This window comes from Gadus morhua, chromosome 14 (genome assembly GCF_902167405.1).
Source record: "Gadus morhua chromosome 14, gadMor3.0, whole genome shotgun sequence".
Taxonomy (NCBI): domain Eukaryota; kingdom Metazoa; phylum Chordata; class Actinopteri; order Gadiformes; family Gadidae; genus Gadus; species Gadus morhua.
Window position 1 is genome coordinate 4,042,391 of NC_044061.1, and position 20,108 is coordinate 4,062,498.

Sequence of the window (20,108 nt, forward strand, 5' to 3'; positions counted from 1 at the left end):
TGAAAATGGTTGTCTCCAGCGTCCTCTTCTGTTTTGCCCTGTGGACCGTGGCTGTGATCGGGTCTGGACCCGGCTGCCCGGTGCTCTGCATCTGCTCCGACAAAGAGGAACACCACCTGGCCCAGTGCACCTTCAAAGACCTCACCAGGACCCCAATCGACCTGCCTCCCAACGTCACCATCCTGAACCTCTCCAACAACCGACTCCGCGTCATCGCGGCGGGTAGCTTCGACCGTGTGACCGCAGTGACGTCTCTGTGGATCGCTCAGAACACGATCGTTTCCATCGAAGCGGGCAGCCTGGCTCCCTTGATCCACCTGCACAACTTTGACGTCAGCTACAACCAACTGGTGGATTTCCCTTGGGAGGACCTCCGGAAGCTCCCGGCCCTGCAGATGCTGAAGATGAACCACAACCGGTTGGTCACGCTGCCGAGGGACGCCTTCGTCAACCTCAACGACCTGGAGTCCCTCCGTCTCAACAACAACCAGTTCATCACCGTAGCCCAAGGGACGTTCGACGGCTTGACGTCCGTGTCCCACCTGCAGCTCTACAACAACCCCTTCACGTGTGACTGTTCCGTCGACTGGCTCCGAGACTGGATCCTGACCCACACCGTCACGGTGCCCGAGCAGAGTCTCATTGTTTGTGACAATCCACAACAACTGAAAGGAGTGCTCCTGGTGCAAACGCCTCGATCCCAGTGCACGGGCCCCGACGTTATCGTGACAGCTGAACCAAGTATCGATCATACAGATCTCTACGAGGACACCTCGCTGATCTTAACCTGTGAGTTAAGAGGAAACCCAGAGCCTGCGATCGTGTGGCGGATACAAAGCAAACGCCAAAGGGAAACGATCCTTGTGACACCCGGAGACGACGACTCAGCAGAATCCACAGGGGACTCCTCGATTGCAGACAAACCGTTCAAGGTCTTCGGTAACGGAACCCTGGTGATATTCCACATCAGCGCAAAAGACAGCGGAAACTACAGCTGTTCGGCCACTAACGCGTTCGGCACAGCCGAGGACACCGTGGCCATAGAGGTCAGGACTCTACCGAAACCCACACCCACTAAGAAAGAGATCCGAACCTACATCCCCACCAAGACCCACCAAGTCGTGACCGTGACCTCCGTCTCCTCTGCCCCCTCCCCTCCTCCAGCCGAGGAGGGACCAGACACAACCAACGACACACCCGCTCCTCCGTCACCGCCGCCTGCCCCTCCTCCGCCCGACCTGAATCCCGGGGCCGACAAGCAGACCTCCGCCCACGACAGCAAGTGCGGCCTGACGTCCAAGACGAGATACGTCTCCAACCACGGCTTCAACGGCAGCCTGGAGGACGTCAAGGAGTACACCTTTGACTTCGGCGTCATCGCCCTGAGCGTCTCCGAGACCGAGGCCAGGGTGCGACTCAACCCCCTCCTGGTGGCCAGGGCGAGGAGCCGCACCGGGGAGGAGGGGCTGTACCTGTGCCTCTCCGCCGACCCGGAGAACCCGGCCATGCAGTGGTCCGGGATCGAGGCGGGCGTCAACACCTACGTGTTCGCCGACCTCCGCCCGGCCACCAACTACTCCCTGTGCTTCACCTACACGGGGCGGGACTGTGACGTGCAGGTGGTGTTCTCCACGCGGAGGCAGGCGGCCAACCTGCTGATCATCGTGTCCGTCTGCATGGTGCTGCTGACGGTGTCCACCGTGCCCCTGTTGGTCGCTACGTGCTACCACCTGGTGCTCAAGTACCGCGGGAAGACCTACAAGCTGATCCTGAAGGCCCGGGACCAGTACCAGGTGGAGACGAACCTGGGGGGCCATTTCCACCTGCACGCCCCCTACCCCTCGGAGTCCCGCAGGAAAATCAACGGGAGCGAGCTGGAGGAGGAGATGGGGAAGCTGGGAGGACGGCGGGGACGGGAGGAGGACGAGGACGACGAGGGGAGCCAGGTCACCGAGTCCTTCTCCATGTCCAGAGCTCATACCGGCGACTGCGAGGCCAGCTCTGAGTACAGCGACCGGCTGCCCCTGGGAGCCGAGGCCGTCAACATCACGAGCGACTACAGATATCCCTCTCTCTGATTGGCCACTGTGGTGTATGTGTCGCGGCGCCCGTGGTCGTGCTTTGACCCGCCCATAGTGGTTTATATACTTCCTGAGGGAAATCTCTAATATGCTCGTTAGCCGGTTGTAGAGGCAATGCCGGACGTATTAGCTCTTTATATCGTTATCAGAATCCAGCCGTATTTAATACACAGTGTGGTTGGATGCTTTCGTTCCTGTTATAACTGAGTATGTTAGGTGAAGGTAGTTGTGTTTTCTCCTAGAGTTGGGGAGACCGAATTTTAATTCAGCTAAGCATACAACAACTGAAAATGTATTATAATCAGCATATCGAAATGCATTCAGAAATGTACACATTACTAACATTAGTTGGACAGCATATCTACTAACCCAAAGCATATATCTTAACCCAAAGCAAATCTCCTGCCTAGTTTTGCCAACACAGTATCCCTGTAGAAGCTGTATGCCAGTCGGCTAATGCTAGCAATATCGACGTCCTGTGTTTTTGGGTAAACAATGAGATCACATTCCAAAGGTGTTGGAGCCTTTCTATGTCAGTCTTCCTTGTATCTCCCCCCCACTAACCTCCAACACCTGCCCCTGAGCTACTGGCAGGCCCACCTGGACCAAAACATCTAACCACCTCTGCAGTAGATCTGAGGAGCACTGAGGAGACCTGGTGTTCCTCCTCAGTGCGTCAGATCCCACCATCACTAACAGCGGTAACAATTATTAACAGTGTCGATGCCGCCTGTGTTTTCCCTGTGGTTTAATCCTTGTGCTGACCGTCTCTCCCTCCTGTCATCCAGATAACCAGCCTTTACCGCCCTGCCTGCCTCCATTGCCTTGTTGCCTTGTTGCCCCAGCCTGGTTCTCGAGCCTGATTCCCCCTTCTCCATCTCCGGATGGACCCCCACCCAGAAGAACCCCGACCTTTCCCCCCCCCCCCGTTCCCCTGACCCTCAGCTGTCTCTGCTTGAACCACCGTCGGCAATAAACTCTTTCTGAGTGTTTGTTTGCTGCGTTTGGGTCTGCCTGTTACCTCATCGTAACATTATGAGTTTCGTACACTAATGATCCACTGTATTTGTTATCAGAGATATGCCGATTCAGACTCGTTGCCCACATGTGCCTGAGTTAATAAAGTTTTGACCAATTAAAAGTGGGTAGGCAATCTATTTTCAATCTGATTCATCTCCCTCCCCCATTTTGTCTAAACTAGTGTAAAAACACACACACACACACACACACACACACACATTTTATACATAAATATATGTATATTGATATATATGTATGTATTATTATTTTTATTAGATAATATTTATAGCATAAATCCAGATAACAAACATGCTATTGTTTCACGACCCCTTGTGTTTATTGATCTCTGCATGTATTAGTCCATCTGGCCTCTTGAATGATTGTCATACATATAAGGGTTGTTTAAATGGCGAACACAGCGTAGTTAATCAGTAGGGACGTCACACACATCCTCATTCGAGTCTCGCTGCTGTTCTACTTCTGCTAAATCTCGGTCACCCCGCGGTGGGCCTGTCCCGTTTCCCTCCTGCTCTGACCCGGTTGCATCGTAGCATCTTTAGCTCGCCGGGGCCTCTACCCCACCTCTGCTGCCTCGGAGGCCCCCGGCCCGGGGCTAGCCTCCCGGGTGCCGCCCGCTCTGACGGAGCCCCGCCGCAGGGCGCCGTTCAGGCCTGCCTCGGCGGACGACGCCTGCACCTGGAAGTGCTTCCTGGAGCCCAGCAGGGAGGCGTTGTTGACCAGCGTGTACAGGAGCTGCCAGCGCACGCACAACCTCTTCCGCTGGGCCGCCGGGGCCAGCCGGTTCGGCTGCACCCTCTGGATCCCTGAGGGAAACCCCCCCCCGCGGAGACGCAGCGGTCAATGGTGGGGAGGACTGAAGTGTGTGTGTGGAAGTGTGTGTGTGTGTGTCTTATTTGGTTTTACACCTAAATGGCAATTCATTCTTTAATCAATTAATTTGAGTCATTAAGGGAACACATTCGTTACAGTGAGATTTATTACGTGATTAAGGGGTTAAACATCTTGCGGAACAATAACTGCAGGTCAGCTGTTGACATTGGGTATCGAACCCGGAACATTTTGGCTGGGAGTCAGACAGAGACACCCTGACCGTGTCACTATTACTATCACTAAAGATGCACATCATTCATGCAGCATGGAACAACAAGCTTCATGGACAACACTGGTTGGTGTGTGTGGGGTAAGGGTGATATACTCTACTTAAGATGCGTGTGTGTCTCCGATGCCTACCTTCCTCTGCGTCGCGTATCTTCTTCGCCGCCCCCCCCTTCTGGATCTGGATGTCCAGCAGCAGTCCGCAGAAGGCCTTAAGCACCGGGTGGGACTGGTTCACCTCCACCTTCAGGAAGTGGGCGTAGTAGCGGTACGCTGAGGGGGGGGGGGGGAGTTTACGTTTAAAAGAGTTAAAGGTCCCATGACATGCCACGGGGTGAGAGTGGGATTAGCCTTACAAGCCGTTTTGAAAATCTGCCCCTTATAACATCACATGTGGGCGTGTCGACCTAGATCTGTGCTGGATTGATTAGTCTACCAGCCTACCCCGTGGACTGTAGAAAACATTGCTCATCTCTCCGTCACACATCTAGGTGGACACACCACTTGTGATTTCACGAGGGGCCGATTTTCTAAACGGCTTGTAAGGCTAATCATACTCACACCTGGTGGCATGCCATGGGACCTTTAAGGACGATGAAGGGCTCTTGTTGACAAGAGCGTTGCAGAACATTCCCGAAATGCATTTAAATACACACATGACGTTTAAACATGCATGTATGTACGTGTGCTTGTAAATTTAAATTGTTTGCTTAGATTGTATGCTAACACCAGTAGGACAATAATGCACAGTATTTTAGTATCATTCCAGTAGTGGTTTTGAAGTAACTGTCTGTGTGTGCAGCTTGTGTCACTTGACATCTTATACATTTTATTAAACGGATTCTTCCAGGTCTTGATTCTGATTGGCTCCTGCTGTTGTAAAATACACACACCTGTAACCAATTCATTATTCTTTTTAAAGAGACGCCAATCTGGAAGTATGCTCACCTGTGTTGCCTGGCAATTATTTTATTAAACTTTACTGCTTGGCGAAACGATTAATGATGATTTATTGTTCTCAATAATTGATTGCATTTTATGTCGCTGTGTGTGTTCATTTGGTGAAATCTCACTCGGTAGTCTCCAGAAACGCTTTGTGTCGTGTACAACAGCACTCCCTCGCTGCTCTCAGATCTCAGTAAACCAGGGCCCTCGATGGCTCATGGCTGAAACACACACCTGGGTCGTAGGACTCTGCTCTGCGGTGGAGCAGGCTGATGTCAATGCGTCCCAGGTGGAGGATGTTGTACAGGGCGGTGATCACCATCCTCCATATCCCCACCACCAGGCCCACCGCCGTGTTGAGCAGGTACAGCATGTAGGTGAGCAGGAACAGACTGCCCCTGGAGACCGCAGATCACACAGGTTTGTTTTTATGATTGTTAGAAAAGGCTTGTTTTCGTCTAGTTTATTATATTTCACTCAGATCAGTAAAGCAAGCTCGTGTGAGCAATGAAGGCATCACCCTCAAACACTTCATCTTAAATCTCTTTTTCTCTTTCTTTTCTAGAAAATACCTGTTGTTCAAATCGGTGGTGCCTCCATCCTTCTTGATAAAAGCAAAGTGAGCTGCTACATGTTGGATTGCCGTCACCACAACCAGTGTGACCCAGGCAGGCCTGGAAAAGAAGCACACAGCAGTCTCAAACGTGGTCAGCACTCATTCATGGAAGAGAGTAGAAACCGTTAAGTCCCATCCTGTGCAGACCCACCACGCTTTAGCAGAGATCTGGAACAGGATGAGGTTCCGGCCGTAAAAGATGGGGACGATGATGAGGAAGACCAGGAACAGGAAACAGATGAAGAACACCAGCGTCTGGATCACCATCCCTGCCCACACAGAACCCACGAGCAAATAACCCATCGTTATTCCAGGGATTCTTCTTCTTATTTTAATTTTGATATTCGGCCGCCCATATCTCTGCGGTGGAATGGTAAAAAGTCTTCAAATTTGTCCACAATGTACAGTATACAGGAAGAGCATGTGTCCAAAACGTCGGGGACCATTTGGCCCATAGGGGGGCGCTATAATTATTATTTATTATTATTAAAATTATCATTTGAGTGTAGGTTGTAGAGGGTAGGTTGGGTCTGATATCGGTTCTTGTTAACCCTCACCGATGCTGACGATTGCAGCGTGGTATCCTGTCAGTCCCATCCAGCACACAACCCCAGGCTTGGATGGACGGATGGTCTTCTGGCAGCTATAAACGCTGCAAATGTCTCCCCGGTATAAGCCTCTGAGGTTTGCCCTGTAAACAGAGAGCCCGCGTTTATACAGTATCAGTCTAAGACAAACATTGGCAAGTGTGGCATGTGGCTCAGTCAGGAGGTAGAGCGGGTTGGCTGGTAACCAGAAGATTGCTAGTTTGATCCCCGGCTCCTCCTAGCTGAGTGTCGAGGTGTCCCTGAGCAAGACACCTCACCCTAACTGCTCTCGACAAACTGGCTGTCGCCTCGCATGGTTGACACCGCCGTCGGTGTGAATGTGTGCATGAATGGGTGAATGACAGGTAATACAAAGCTGGACACTGGTTAGAAAAGCGCTGTATAAAACCAGTAAGTTTACCAAAAAAAGAGTCCCGCCAATCAAATTGGTTGAATATTGAGCAAGGCATGAGTTGTCACTCACCTGTTTAGGACCATAGACCTCATCAGCATCGCCAGACTGACCATACAAGCGAGGGTCATGGCACACAGGTAGCACACTGCCAGAAACCAACGCAGAGAAAGGCACAGGTTATTTGTTTCTCACAGTGTATCATGTTGAGGGCAGCGTCTTTCACCCCAGCTTTACCCACCCTCCAGCAGCCAGGTGTAGTAGGTGACGATTTGGACCACCTCCGCCTTGTCCTCGGACAGGATGATGTTGAAGCCCATCAGCAGGAAGGCGATGTCCTGGTCGATGCCAGCGCGGACGATGTGGAGCACGGGGACGACCAGAACCACCAGTAACAGCGCCACCTCAACCATGAAACACACACTGGGTTTACATTTTTGGGTCGAGAATGCACTACGTTTCTTCCCCCACTTCATCCACTGTAGTGGATGAAGTTGCAGTCTTCATGTGATTTTATATGCACATAGCTTGGTTCAGACGGAGTGCGTATATATTTGATTTAAAACTGAGGTAAAAGATATAGATCTGGTTCAGAGCGATAGACAAGTACAAGTCGGCTGGAACAAATAGTTGTCAATTCATTAGCACTCACATGATACATTGCCACTAAAGCAACAAAGGCTGAAATGGACATCTTGAGCGGGAAACGGAACACTGAAAGAAACCAGAAGAGGATGTTCGAATGTTGAGAAATACTGTTGAATGATTTGATCAGGTCCAAATATATTAGAAAGGACAATACTTGAAGGACACACCTTTGTCTGGTGTATAGATGTAACCCTTGACTGCTTCCAGTAATCGTTCCGACAGCTTTGGTTTGTCTATGTTTATAGAGCTACATAAACAGGGAAAGATAATAATTGATGTCGCTCATATGAACCATTATTCTAAAATGATTATCCCTTCGATTGATTAACAAGTTCCTGTAACATAAATACATTTGAATGACTTAGTCACACACCAGACATTGATTACCATTTCGTTTTACCTGGAGATTGAGGGCTTCTTCTTCAGAAGAGCCTTGACGTAGTCTTGGTAGTATTTACTGTCAAGGTCCTATCAGTGAAATATACAGAATAAATAAAGGATATTAAACCATGTCTGCCTTGAGGCTATCAATTATGCCAATTTTACAATCAATGGTGACATCTCGTTTAATCCCTTTGTCGCTCATGACAAAGCACATGAGGGACTCTCTCTGATTCTCTCTCTTCTCTATCTCTGTCTCTGGCTCTCTAGAGCCAGAGACAGAGATAGAGAGATTAAATGTCAGATGATTTATTTTTCATCTTACCATATCTAATTATGTTTGACTATGATCCTTGATCGTTTGTAATATCGTGTCTAACCAAAAATTTGAAAAAGATGAAAAACAACATGATCATAATGGTCATAATGCACATGTATGCAGCATTTAAACGTTGACTCAGGAGAAACGAGCAGCTTTAGTGTCCCACCTCATCTGTTTTGGGGCCTTTAAAGAACAGCAGGGGGAACTGGAAACAGAGATAGGCCAGGCAGGCGAGCTGGGGCAGACTGGCCAGTAGAGCGTAATACGCGTAGATCTGTGGGGAGGACAACAACGGATACAAACTCAACGGCAAAATCTCAAAAAACAGGAACACGGGGGAGGCTATACAGAGTCTTGGTGAACTCTGAGCAAGCGAGCCTTGAACGATACTTCTCCACAGGGACCTCACCTCTGTGGTCTCGGGGCAGTCCACCTTCTGCCAGAACAGAACCCCAAAGTGGCTGAGGGCCAGCAGGCTCCCGAAGGCGTAGCCGGCTCTGTGCTGCAGGGTGCAGCACACCAGCAGGGGGTAGTACAGGAGCGGGTAGTAGAACACCGCCAGGATCTTCATGTACTCTGGGAATGGTAAATGGAGTGCTTTACCACGTTGCCTAACATTCACCCATTCACGACATGCACACATTCACACACCGATGGTGATGTCAACCATGCAGCTCGTCGGGAGCGGTTAGGGTGAGGTGTCTTGCTCAGGGACACCTCGACACTCAGCTAGGAGGAGCTGGGGATCGAACTAGCAACCTTCCTGTTACCAGCCAACCCTCCCTCCCGAGCCACATGCCACCCCTGGGAACAATCAAAGATGGAGAGTATATTTCCTTCCCCATGAAGTCATCACAACTGACAACAATATTATTCTTTTTTGTATACTACTGCTTGGAAACCATCCAAACCCTGTTCCCTAATGGTTCACACCTTTCATTTCTGCCGGAGTTTCTTTGAGGAACGGGAGGGGGTTCGGGGAGAGAACCAACACTGCCAGTCTGCTGAACACCAGCCCAAAGACGGCCATGGCGGGACCTTTGATCTGGGTCTGGTCAAGGAAGTTCACCGCACTGTGTGGGGGGGGGGGGGGGGGGGGGATCACAGGTGAACTCTTACAGACGGTGGTTTAGGACTCACTGAGACCCCAAGCGAGATCCCCACCGCTTACCTGAAGATGCCCGAAGAACCGCGAGCGAACCCCCCACACAGCTTGTGTTTCCTGTTCAGAACGGCCAGGACCAACAGCATAACGAGCTAGGAGAGGAGCAGACACATTTGTCGTCATTCTGAGCAACCCCCGTGCCATCTAGTGTCCTGTTGCTGGATGAGTTCAGGCAAGATACATTGATCCAGCAAGGACTGCCATAGAATATAACATTTGATATACCGAACCAGGCCATTTGCTTATTTATATTCCTGGTCATCTTGATGTTATGAAGAGGAATCTTTCGAATGCTTGGACAAAAATCAAATGTAAGGATCACAAAGCTTAGCATCCTCGTATTCAGATTGTGCCTGAGGCTTCGGAAGCTGAGGAAGGAGGGAAATGTGAACAGTGAAGGAAAGTTGTTCAGATTCATGTGCTTACCAAATGGGAATGCCAGAAAATAAAGAGTAGTCATGTGCTGGTTGGTTTCAGTGATGTCAGGCTAAGGTACTTAAGGGCTTTGAGTATGGTAAAGAACCTCACCGAAACTATGTAATCGTAAGCGTATGGTTTCTCATGGAGGGTGGTGCATTCTTACAGATATTGACAGGACACTGACGTGGAAGATTCTGTCGTCGGCTGTGTGGTCACATGGCTGTATTACTCTGTAAATATGGAAATCACATCAATACATCCTCATAATAAAAGTAAAACAAACTATCGGAAAGACCAGACTACCAGGAATCATCAATGAGAAAACATGAAATGAATGAAATGTTATGGATGTTAACCTTCTGTCAAGTGCACGAATATGCGTTAACAGAAAACCAATGGGATTCTGTGAATTTGGTTTTATGTGATAGGAGTTAGGAGCTAACCCTTTTTTTTAAGGATGACTTTGATTCTTAAGATGGATATACTTTATATTAACATTTACATTTAGGGCATTAAGCAGACACTTTGATCAAAAGTGACTTACAATAAGTGCATTTGTCAAAGCAAACTATGTGAACTTATATGAACTGCTTTACAACATGTTTTCGCAGAAATGTAATCTCTGAAAAATACAGTAATGGTACCAAAATCAGCATTCCTCATACTTACTTGATTGGTGGCTTGGTTGGCTCCTGGTTGTTTGAGTACCAATCCGAATAGTCGTAATACGTGTACTCAAAGGGCTCGGGATCCACTTTGCTTTGATTCATGGTGGCTGCTCTCGCCAGGTAAACCAGAAGTTCACCTGTCCCCAAAGTTTTTCAGCCGCTGGTAATTATTATTTATGAGTGGAGCCCAAATTTAAAAACAACAGGAGAGGCACTGAGGTACCTACCGATAGCTGGTGTTAGCGGTGAACTTCCTCACTGCTATAGTGATGGTTTGATGTGGCTGAGAGAGCGAGAGAGAGAGAGAGAGAGAGAGAGAGAGAGAGAGAGAGAGAGAGAGAGAGAGAGAGAGAGAGAGAGAGAGAGAAAGTAGGAGAGAGAGAGAGAGAGAGAGAGAGAGAGAGAGAGAGAGAGAGAGAGAGAGAGAGAGAGGGAGAGAGAGAAAGTAGGAGAGAGGGGGAGAGAGAGCGGGAGAATGAGAGAGAGAGGGAGAGAGAAAGAGAGAGAGAGAGAGTGAGAGAGAGAGAGAGAGAGAGAGAGAGAGAGAGAGAGAGAGAGAGAGAGAGAGAGAGAGAGAGAGAGAGAGAGAGAGAGAATAGAGAGCTTAGCTCTAACACTCCAACACATTCCATTCAGGGTGAGAGTCTTAACACCGCAGATTATTCAGCACATGCACAACAGTTGGTGCTCGAGGTGAAGTAAATCAGTGGAGAGTGACAATAAAATGTCTAAATGTCTATATCATTTGATTGTACTGTATAGCTACATGACAGAGGATTGAACATTGTCTGGTTGTGTATTGTGTTTCGTGTCAAGTTGGTAAAATCATGGTTTTACCAATCAAATGATTAGACTGGTCGGCCATATAGGACACATCTATTGTGGACCTCAAATCATTTTTTTTTGTAGGTAGTTAGATTTAAGTTGCGATAACGTTCCTAGTGATTCGGTGACATCATTCTGTGGTGCGCTGTGAGCTTGTTGGCCTCTATGCTTGTTACTCAAGTGGCTAATCGTATAATACGATGAAAAACTGAGGCTGGAAAACTCTAAGACAGACTTGGTCTGTTTGGAAAGGACTCAGGGGAGAGGGCGAAGTTGACCTCGTGACACGTGAGGCATTATTATTAAGAAAAGATTTAAAAAGAGAAAAGTAAGTAATAAAGGGTCCTATTGGGAAAACGACTATCTGCATTTAAACTGTAGTAAACCATGCATAAGTTCAATGATTACTTAACAATGCATTCAATTAGTAATTTTATGATTAACATCAGATGTTAAGCCCCATGTATTAACGTGGTACCATACTTTTTATTTATTTATTAGTGTTACAAGCTAATATTATTTTAAGAATTACAGTCAAACAGCTTATTGGCGGTTCAGGGGTTTTGCTGATCTGGATTTGTGTGCGTTCTCATGACGTTTCAGTGGGCCAGCTGATCTGACCATCACAGCCAGAATAATTCCTCGAGGTTTGGACGAGCAGGGCAGGAAGCTATTCTGGATGAAGTTTGAACTGCAGAATTGAGCATGACGTCCATAGCTTATTTAATGGTCCTCTATATTGCAATATTCTCAATGTTCAAATAAATGGGACATAATTGCCCGGTGCATCAATGTCACTTAAGGTTTTTCCATCACACTTTTCTTTTTTTTTAGACATTTAAATCCATTTTCACGACCAGAGCCTGTCCGACGCGCAGGCAAACTGAGCGCCTGCTCGGGCCCTTGTGGCCGACAGAGGGCCCCCAAGAGCGGGCTAAATTGCACACGGGAGAGCGTCAGAGTGCTAGTCAGAATAACGTAAGGTGATAGCCCTCAGCTCTGCTTCCTCTGTTCATTTTACGTAATTGTTTGACTATGTATTTAATTTATTTAATTTTGTCAGTTTTTTAAATTTGCAATTATTTTTTATATGAGAAGGAAACTTAACTGAAAGACAAAGGCTTACTGTGTGTCTGTTATTTTTGATTTTGAGCATAGTTTAATTTCAACTTTTGCAAGTTCAGTATGGCTATTAATGGTGCGTCACTTTAGGTCACTTAAGATTAAATGCATATCAACACTAGACCACTCTTGTGAGTTTGCTACCTTTTAATATTAGAAAACATATAAGGGTAAAAAAAATGCCAGGCTGACATCGGTTTGATGTAAGCAACACAGCTACAACTTTACAATTTTGGATGGGTATGATAGATTAATGACAGATGTGCAAATTATCAAGCGTTAGCGTGGTGGGAGGGGGGGGGGGGCAATCAAATTCTGCCTCGGGCTCCATAAAGGCTTGGGCCGGTACTGTCTTGTTATATGTGCCCAGAGGAGGGCGCTGTTTCACTCCATCTCGTTTGTGTTCATTGACGGTGGACAACATTACAGGGTTAGAGCTTTAATTTATTTCCTCTGTCTGATTTCCATATGTATGAGAACATCAGTTAGAATACCACATAATGTAACATGGTTGTGCAGGTTCTCATCTGTAAGGTTTGTGCAAGCAATGAACTAATCCCATGTCCGCGTGACATGTGTACTAAAGTGTCACTGATATAAAATCAAACTAAACAATCTCGACTTTTTCAAAGCAAGACAAAGCATGTCAACAACAACAACAACAACAATAACAACAACATTTATCATAGGAATGTCGACATATCTAACCCCTACAGCAAATACAACGTTTTTGCAATAAAGTCACAGAAACACAAATAGAAAAATAGAACACAATGCAGTAGAGAATAACTTGCATTGCATAAGTGCATGTAGATTGATATTGAAACTGAAAGGGGGTTCCCTTAATAGCACAGGCGGACAGCAAGCGTATAACAATCCCATAAGAAACGTGGAGGAAATAGCCTAACATCGTCAGAAGCCTATATATCATATGTCATTAAAAAAAAATACTGAAAACAGCTCATCAAATCTCTAATATGCACATGGAGAGCGGAACAAAGAAGAAATAACGAAGAGTAAGAGCAAAGAAAAAGACTAAACCGTAGAACACGTCTGACAGCCAGTCTCTGCTCTCCTGTGGTTCTTAGACTCCCAGACCGGACACCGGGACGTCCCGGGTGGGAGGGTTCTGCTCAGTTCTTGAACATGTCACACAGCAGCTTCTCCATGGGGGTGTTGCCGATGGTCCTGTGGAAGAAGAGGAGCTCGATCCGCTCGGAGCTGACGAAGCGCAGCGAGGGGAGCAGCAGCAGCAGCTTCCCGAACCTGAGAGGGCGACAGGTCACCACACGGGGTTAACGAACACATACGTAGGAAATAAATAAATATCAAAAAAAGTAAATATTAGTAAATAAATATGTACACACGTTAGTGTTCTTTTATATCAATCACACTTTAAATACTGTACTTACACTCGTGCAAAACATTTTTAATACATTTAAATAAAATAAATATATTTAATTCATTGTTATAATTGCAGAATTGTTCAAATCATCATCATTAAAATATTCAATATTATTATTAGCAGTATTATGAAAATCCATCCTCATCCTTATTATTGATAATAATGCTAATGATGTGTGTTCCAAAGTGGCAGGTGTGCTGGGCCTCACCTGGCGGGCTGGGCGGGGTAGTGGGAGCGGATGTGCTGCCCCAGCATCACCTGGGACTGGTCCTGGAGGTTCTCCACCTGCTCCGGGTCCTTCAGACCCCGAGTCTCTGTGTACACAGAACAGGGGAAGGGGAGGTCATTTAAGGCCCCACTACCTGTGTGTGTGTGTGTGTGTGTGTGTGTGTGTGTGTGTGTGTGTGTGTGTGTGTGTGTGTGTGTGTGTGTGTGTGTGTGTGAGTGTGAGTGTGTGTGTGTGTGCATTTGAGGTGTATGTGTGTGTGTGTGTGTGTGTGTGTGTAGGTATTTGCGTGCCTGTGTGTGTTTGTGAGTGTGTATAAATTAACGTGATCTGTGCATTTATTTGTGTGTATGTTTGTGGGTGTTAAACACGAAACAAAAAGCATTTGAATACACTCATCATCATCTGCGTTATTCATTGTTCAGAAACACACAGTATTTATTATTTTTAGGGCTGGGCAAAGATTAAAAGTTTTAATCACGATTAATCGCATAGCATTGGTGAGTTAACTCGCGGTCAATCCACTCAAGTTAAATGAGATTATCAGATGGAATGACACATTATCATTCATCCCAAATGTACTTAATAAGCAAAAACTAGACCAAGTGATCTTGAGGGAGTTTTACAGACTCACTCGGTGTGGGTTGAATATAAAACTTACGGAACACCACCGATTTGGGAATTGTAAACAGGCTGTCCCTTACTACAAGTGTAAACGAATGTAAAGTAAGTGGAACTAAAAACTAAAATGATTACTGATATGAATGTTGACATTCTGTGGGCAGAACTGTTAAGAACATGCGTCAATGCGTCAATTTGTATTAATCACGTCAAATAAGATTGCGAAGATATGAATGCTTGATCAACCTGTCAACTTGCCCAGCCCTAATCATTTGGTCGAAGTATTATTCAGTATTTCCACAGTTCCATCCACTCCACTGACCTAGAGCGCGACCGGCTGCTGCGTCGCTCTCACCTGGCTTAAACAGAACCACCGCCTTCAGGCAGGCGAACTCGGTGGGGTCCACGGCCAGGGCCTTGAAGCGGCTGAACACCTCCTGGAGCAGCCGCAGGTCCAGGCCGCTGTAGCTGGCCTTGCCCTGCATGCCGGGGCACAGGTCGGGCAGGGACAGCAGCGGGCAGCTGTCCAGGGGGAGGGACCACTGGATGGCACACAGCAGGAACAGCTCGCTCCACGCCTCCTCCAGGAGGATGACCTGCGGGGGGGGAGGGGGGGGGGGAACAGGGTGATCAGGGGGGGGCGGTTGGTTACACACATACATAAACACATAGGCACAGACACAGACGCACACATAGGCACAGACACAGACACAGACACACACACAGACACAGACACAGACACAGACACAGACACAGACACAGACACAGACACAAAGACAGACATTCAGATAGACGCATGCACGCACGCACGCACGCACACACACACACAAAAAACACGGTGCGTGCGGCTGTAGGACAGAGTAGATCTACAGTGTAAACAAAGATGATTTTTGGTGCGTTATTTTTTACCGAATCATCACGTGGAATGAGATTACATTTATATTAACTCATTTAAAAGATGCTCGCATCCAAAGAAGAGCAATCAAAGCATTCTACTACTTAAAGAATGAGCCAGTGCTCCATGGTCGAGATTCTCCAGAGAACAACTTTCCAGTTGGAAAGATGGAGGACTCGACGATGTAAGGCTGGTGAAACCAGAGTAGAGCGAAAGCACCACAGCACATGCACGCGATGTGGTGTGAGGTGCGTGAGGACGGCGGCTCCTCCTAACCTGGTCCCTGAAGGGCAGGTTGGAGAAGACCGGGAGGTTCTTGGCCCACTTGACGGACATGAAGAGCAGGCGGGCGGAGGTCTCGTAGACGTTCTCCGAGCTGCAGGGGTAGAGGGCCATGTGGTACTCCGAGGAGGCTCTCTCGGGCTCGTTACTGGTCACGTCGATGTTCTCGTCCACTGGGAACCAGGAGAGAGACAGGGATGAGCATGACATTCACATTCAGTCGTTTATTCACTTTGATCCAAAGCTGCTCTCGGCCCAGAGGGATTTCCAGTTGAGATGGACCGTATCCTAAAATACTTAAATTACTACGTCATTTTGTGAAAAGTAAATTTTTTGTACTTTTAGTGTCTTATTGTATTTAGTGATCGAGTTACACAACATGAAACAACCAATATACTACTACTAATGTTTTAACGTTGTACCTACTGTAAAACAATTAAAATGTTGAAGCTTGCATCACTGTCACAACCACAGGTATATAATAAAATATATAATACTGTATATTAATATCAACATGAGTGAATAAATCCCATTGAACAAAATCCAAATGAAAGTGATAAGGTATAAAATAAAATCTGGTCACATATTCAAACCAGACTGAGAACAAGGATGTGAGGAGGTCAACAGTAGGACACCGTCACAGGGGGTTTGAAGATGAGACCAGTTTTTCTGTAACATCTTATCAATTTCAGTGAATCCCAGCTAGAGACAGAAGAGGCTCCCCTCTCCCCTCCTCTGAATCCACACCCACAAACCCCCCGTGTACTAACACCCTGAGCGGAGCTAACCCACACCCCTCACACACACACACACACACACACACACACTCACCGTCCTCGGGCTCCAGCTTGGCGCAGGTCTCGGCCGTCATGAGGCTGGCCATGAAGCGGTGGTTGCTCTGGGGGCTGCTGCAGCGCTGGGCGGCCCCTGACGAGGCCATGGACAGGGCGGCGGACGTGATGTGGGGCCACGTGATGACGGAGCCCGTGGTGGAGGAGGTCGAGGAGGAGGACGAGGACGAGGAGGCGGGGTCCCGGGTGGTGGCCAGGTGGTCCTTCTCGGGGTCCACGTCGATGGAGTCGAGGCGGACCTGGGCGGAGCTACGGGGCTGGCGCTCGTTCTGCACGGCTGTGGGGGGGGGGGGGGGGGGGGGGGGGGGGGGGGGGGGGGGGGGTGAGGAAGAGGAGGGACGCGTTACAACGCTCCTCACTTCCTCGTTCTGTTTGGGTTTTCTTGACCATCACACTCTATTGAAGGCGTTTGACGGGGAATCCATCCTTCTAGGGATGATCAGGAGTGCAATGGATGTCCCCCACTCTGTGTTTTGTCTCTAGATTTCTTCCTTGCTAATTAAGGGCGTTATTTCCTGCCCTCTGGGGGCTACGGTCAGGGGGGGGTCATCCATAACCGCCCTGTTGTTAAGCCCTTTGAGACTGGACCTGTGATTAAGCGCTACTTGTTTTATACAAACTTCCAGAATCACAAAGTGGCACAGTTCCCCTTTAACGATCATTATAATAATACTATACATCTTCACCTCATATTGTCATGATGATGGCTGAGGCTATAGAAGATTAATAATGATATACATCCTAACTTCATATGGTCATGATGGTGGCTGAGGCTATAGGAGATTATTAATAATATACATCCTAGCTTCATATGGTCATGATGTAGAGGCGTCAGTGTACTCACCGTCTTTGTTCATGCCCGACTGTAAGCACTTCTTCAGGCGACAGGCCTGGCACTGGTTGCGATGGGCCTTATCCACGGGACACATGCCCGTCCCGGCCTGGCACCTGAGGGGCACAGAGCCATGCTTTAGACAGACGCTCTACTCCGGATCTATTAAGGATGTTAATAGAACCAAGAGCCAAGCACTAACAATTGTTACGCTAACCTAACAATAACCTAATATGTATAATAGTGAAAAAGTTTAACAATAACAATAAGGCAGTTTAAAATGTGTTTTAAACGACATGGCAGCATTATGTAAAGCAACTTGATTTGTAATAAAACGGTTGGGTCTTAACAAAATAGACGTCGGTCCAATCGGACGGCACCGGCTTCCTATTGGTCGGTTATCGCCGCGCTAAGAGCTACAGCTAGCTCACCTGTAGATGAGCCTGCGGCGGACGCTGCGCTTGAAGAAGCCGCTGCAGCCGTTGCAGGCGTAGATGCCGTAGTGCTTCCCGCTGCTGGTGTCTCCGCACACCTTGCACAGCAGCGCGGGACTCAGGGCTTTGCCCGGAGCGGGGCTCTTGGCTGGGGGTCAACAGGAGCACACAGGAGGTTAGCACGGCTGGACCTCTGCGCTCGTCTGGGTTTTACTGGGAAGGCCACTCAGGTAGGCCGTTAAAAGGCCAAAAAGAAAATGTTAAAACATGTTCACACTTTTATATATATATATATAGATTTTTTTTTTTTAATCTATATGAATATAATCGAAATAAAATGGAATTATACGTTAAGTGCAAGGCCTAAATTAATTTATATGAGACGCCAACATGGTGGCGTAATAAACACTTCAAACAATTAATGTAAAACATGTTATACTTTTATGTTGCTTAAACACTTGTACACTCATATACTTATATTTTGGAATAGCTTTTAGGATTGATTTATAAAGAGCTACATTTGCTTTAATTCATTCAATTAAAAAGCCAATATATAATCGTATTTATCTAAATGTTTTGAACAAGTGACCACCAGGTCTCTGTGTGTCCGGGCTGGCTTGGGGAGCCCCGGGTGACAGGTCTTACCTCCTCGGTCGTCAACCCCGGCCCCTGGAGACCTGCTGGGAGGAGACCCTGGCATCATGGCCATCTTAGACAAGTGCTCCTCCATCATTTTAAAAACAGGTTCGAAAAAAGTCTTTGATATCGGCGAAAAGATAAAAAAAGATAAAAGAAAAATAGATAGTCTTTCTCTTCTTCCACGGAGATTGGCAGTTTGATTACAAAACCGTCCAACAAAAGAGTTTGCGTCGGTTCTTCGGTGGGAGAGGTCGAGAAAGGTGCGACGGAAATCACTCCATCAAGTGGAGCACCCGTCAGAACAGCGGGCTCTCAGTCGGCAGGCTCTCCCCTGCTCCCCTGAGCTCGTCGGCCTGCTCCTGACAGACGAGGCAGATGGTCCCCCCGTGGTCTCCCTTCTCCAAGCGCGCCACCAAACAGAGGCCCCTGGCGTGCGGCGGAGTCAGCCCTGCTGCGGCCTCTCGGTGCTGGGATGCAGACGTGCCGGCGCGTGGCTCCAGGGTCCCGTGGGAACACTTGTTGCTCGTGTGGCTCCAAAAGAAGTGTGTCTGGTGTCCCCCCCCCTCCCTCTGTGCTCCCTTCTCTCACCGAGGTCCGTCAGCGTGTGTGTGTGGGTCCGTCCCTCCGCAGTGGGTCCTCAAAAGGCAGCCGGTGGTGGGGGTGGTGGGGGGTGGTGGAGGTGGGGGTGGGGGTGGTGGAGGTGGAGGGGGTTGGGAGGATTAGCACCAAGCGCTGTGTAAGCAGCGTGCTCATTTGTCATCCCGGTAATCTTTACTGTTCATCGAGTGGATCAATCAGTCACATTGGCCCAGACATTGGTCGCTGCCCTGGAGAAGGGTGGCACAAGGAGAGTCCACTGACCCCCCCACACACACACACACACACACACACACACACACACACACACACACTCTGTCGAAGGAAATATCGCGGCGTAAAATAATAAACGCGATAGTCGGGGCGGAACCTCTTGGAAATGTCTCCAGTGCTGCTGTAACCTTAGACCCCGTCTCTGACCGGCGCCCCCCGCCTCTCTCTCGTTCTCTTCCTCTCGGGCTGGCGTTCTGCGACGCGGTCTCACCTGTCCACGAGGTGGGCCCTCACTCAACAGCCCTCTATGGTGTCCGCCTTAAAAGGGATGATTGTGCGGGGGGGGGGGGGGGGGGGAGGGGGAGACGGAGACGGAGGGAGGGGAACATCATTATGTTCCTCAGGCCCTTCAGTTTGCATTGCCTCCACCAGCCCCCCCTCCCCCCCCCCCCACCTCTGCCTTCCCCTCCGTCCATCTCCATTTCCCTGCTGTATATTTGATCTGGTGATTGCCTCCCCTTCATTACGGCGGCGCAGTGTTTGCCTGAGGGGGCCTCTCCATTAACCCCACGTTTAGCTTTCTTTGACCAACTAGAGATCACCCCTCATATTGCCCACTAGAGAAGGTCACCCCAGAACATCATATAATGGGGGACACGTTTAGGTCACGGCGGTTTTTCGCTCAGGGTCCAGGGAGGAACCGAGAGGCGAGGAACGGCCAAATATGGGCAAATTACAGCAGAGTTTACATAGGCAGCGAGAGCCAACATCATATAGACGCAGAG

At 48.3% G+C, this 20,108-nt stretch overlaps 3 protein-coding genes across 4 annotated transcripts; 1 reads left to right on the forward strand and 2 right to left on the reverse strand.

Moving 5' to 3' along the window:
- The first annotated feature begins 5 nt into the window (after positions 1 to 5).
- Positions 6 to 3,222, forward strand: LOC115559153 (immunoglobulin superfamily containing leucine-rich repeat protein 2-like). Its single transcript, XM_030377859.1, has 2 exons — positions 6 to 2,782; positions 2,870 to 3,222. The coding sequence occupies exon 1, from the start codon at positions 6 to 8 to the stop codon at positions 2,076 to 2,078; it is 2,073 nt and encodes a 690-aa protein (XP_030233719.1). The 3' UTR covers positions 2,079 to 2,782; positions 2,870 to 3,222.
- Positions 3,223 to 3,416: 194 nt separating this feature from the next.
- Positions 3,417 to 10,659, reverse strand: LOC115558200 (receptor for retinol uptake stra6). The gene is made up of 17 exons (XM_030376089.1): positions 10,383 to 10,659; positions 9,877 to 9,943; positions 9,300 to 9,385; positions 9,062 to 9,201; positions 8,538 to 8,704; positions 8,295 to 8,402; positions 7,826 to 7,893; positions 7,593 to 7,672; positions 7,430 to 7,491; positions 7,019 to 7,181; positions 6,850 to 6,925; positions 6,336 to 6,469; positions 5,930 to 6,047; positions 5,735 to 5,836; positions 5,397 to 5,560; positions 4,353 to 4,490; positions 3,417 to 3,925 (listed from the first exon to the last, which is right to left on the reverse strand). The coding sequence occupies exons 1-17, from the start codon at positions 10,481 to 10,483 to the stop codon at positions 3,675 to 3,677; spliced, it is 2,025 nt and encodes a 674-aa protein (XP_030231949.1). The 5' UTR covers positions 10,484 to 10,659; the 3' UTR covers positions 3,417 to 3,674.
- A 1,801-nt stretch (positions 10,660 to 12,460) lies between these two features.
- On the reverse strand, positions 12,461 to 19,654 carry LOC115559297 (photoreceptor-specific nuclear receptor). Of its 2 annotated transcripts, none has more exons than XM_030378106.1 (8): positions 18,520 to 19,654; positions 17,872 to 18,022; positions 17,453 to 17,556; positions 16,589 to 16,885; positions 15,752 to 15,930; positions 14,903 to 15,176; positions 13,942 to 14,047; positions 12,461 to 13,594 (listed from the first exon to the last, which is right to left on the reverse strand). In XM_030378106.1, the coding sequence occupies exons 1-8, from the start codon at positions 18,605 to 18,607 to the stop codon at positions 13,462 to 13,464; spliced, it is 1,332 nt and encodes a 443-aa protein (XP_030233966.1). In that variant the 5' UTR covers positions 18,608 to 19,654; the 3' UTR covers positions 12,461 to 13,461. The 2 variants fall into 2 exon arrangements, with proteins under 2 accessions (XP_030233966.1, XP_030233967.1); XM_030378107.1 differs by having other exon boundaries at positions 14,936 to 15,176; positions 18,520 to 19,653.
- Positions 19,655 to 20,108: the final 454 nt, after the last annotated feature.

What these genes read in the sequence shown, in the direction of transcription:
- LOC115559153 (XM_030377859.1), top strand. Translation starts at nt 6, where the DNA reads ATGGTTGTCTCCAGCGTCCTCTTCTGTTTTGCCCTGTGGACCGTGGCT.
- LOC115559297 (XM_030378106.1), bottom strand. Translation starts at nt 18,607, where the DNA reads ATGATGGAGGAGCACTTGTCTAAGATGGCCATGATGCCAGGGTCTCCT. An exon ending in ACCTGCCCTTCAGGGACCAG is followed by an intron (nt 15,177 to 15,751) that starts GTTAGGAGGAGC and finishes CCCCCCCCGCAG; the next exon opens with GTCATCCTCCTGGAGGAGGC. An exon ending in TACCCCGCCCAGCCCGCCAG is followed by an intron (nt 13,595 to 13,941) that starts GTGAGGCCCAGC and finishes TCGCCCTCTCAG; the next exon opens with GTTCGGGAAGCTGCTGCTGC.
- LOC115558200 (XM_030376089.1), bottom strand. Translation starts at nt 10,483, where the DNA reads ATGAATCAAAGCAAAGTGGATCCCGAGCCCTTTGAGTACACGTATTAC. An exon ending in AAGAAGCCCTCAATCTCCAG is followed by an intron (nt 7,673 to 7,825) that starts GTAAAACGAAAT and finishes CTGTTTATGTAG; the next exon opens with CTCTATAAACATAGACAAAC. An exon ending in AGGTCTATGGTCCTAAACAG is followed by an intron (nt 6,470 to 6,849) that starts GTGAGTGACAAC and finishes CTCTGTTTACAG; the next exon opens with GGCAAACCTCAGAGGCTTAT.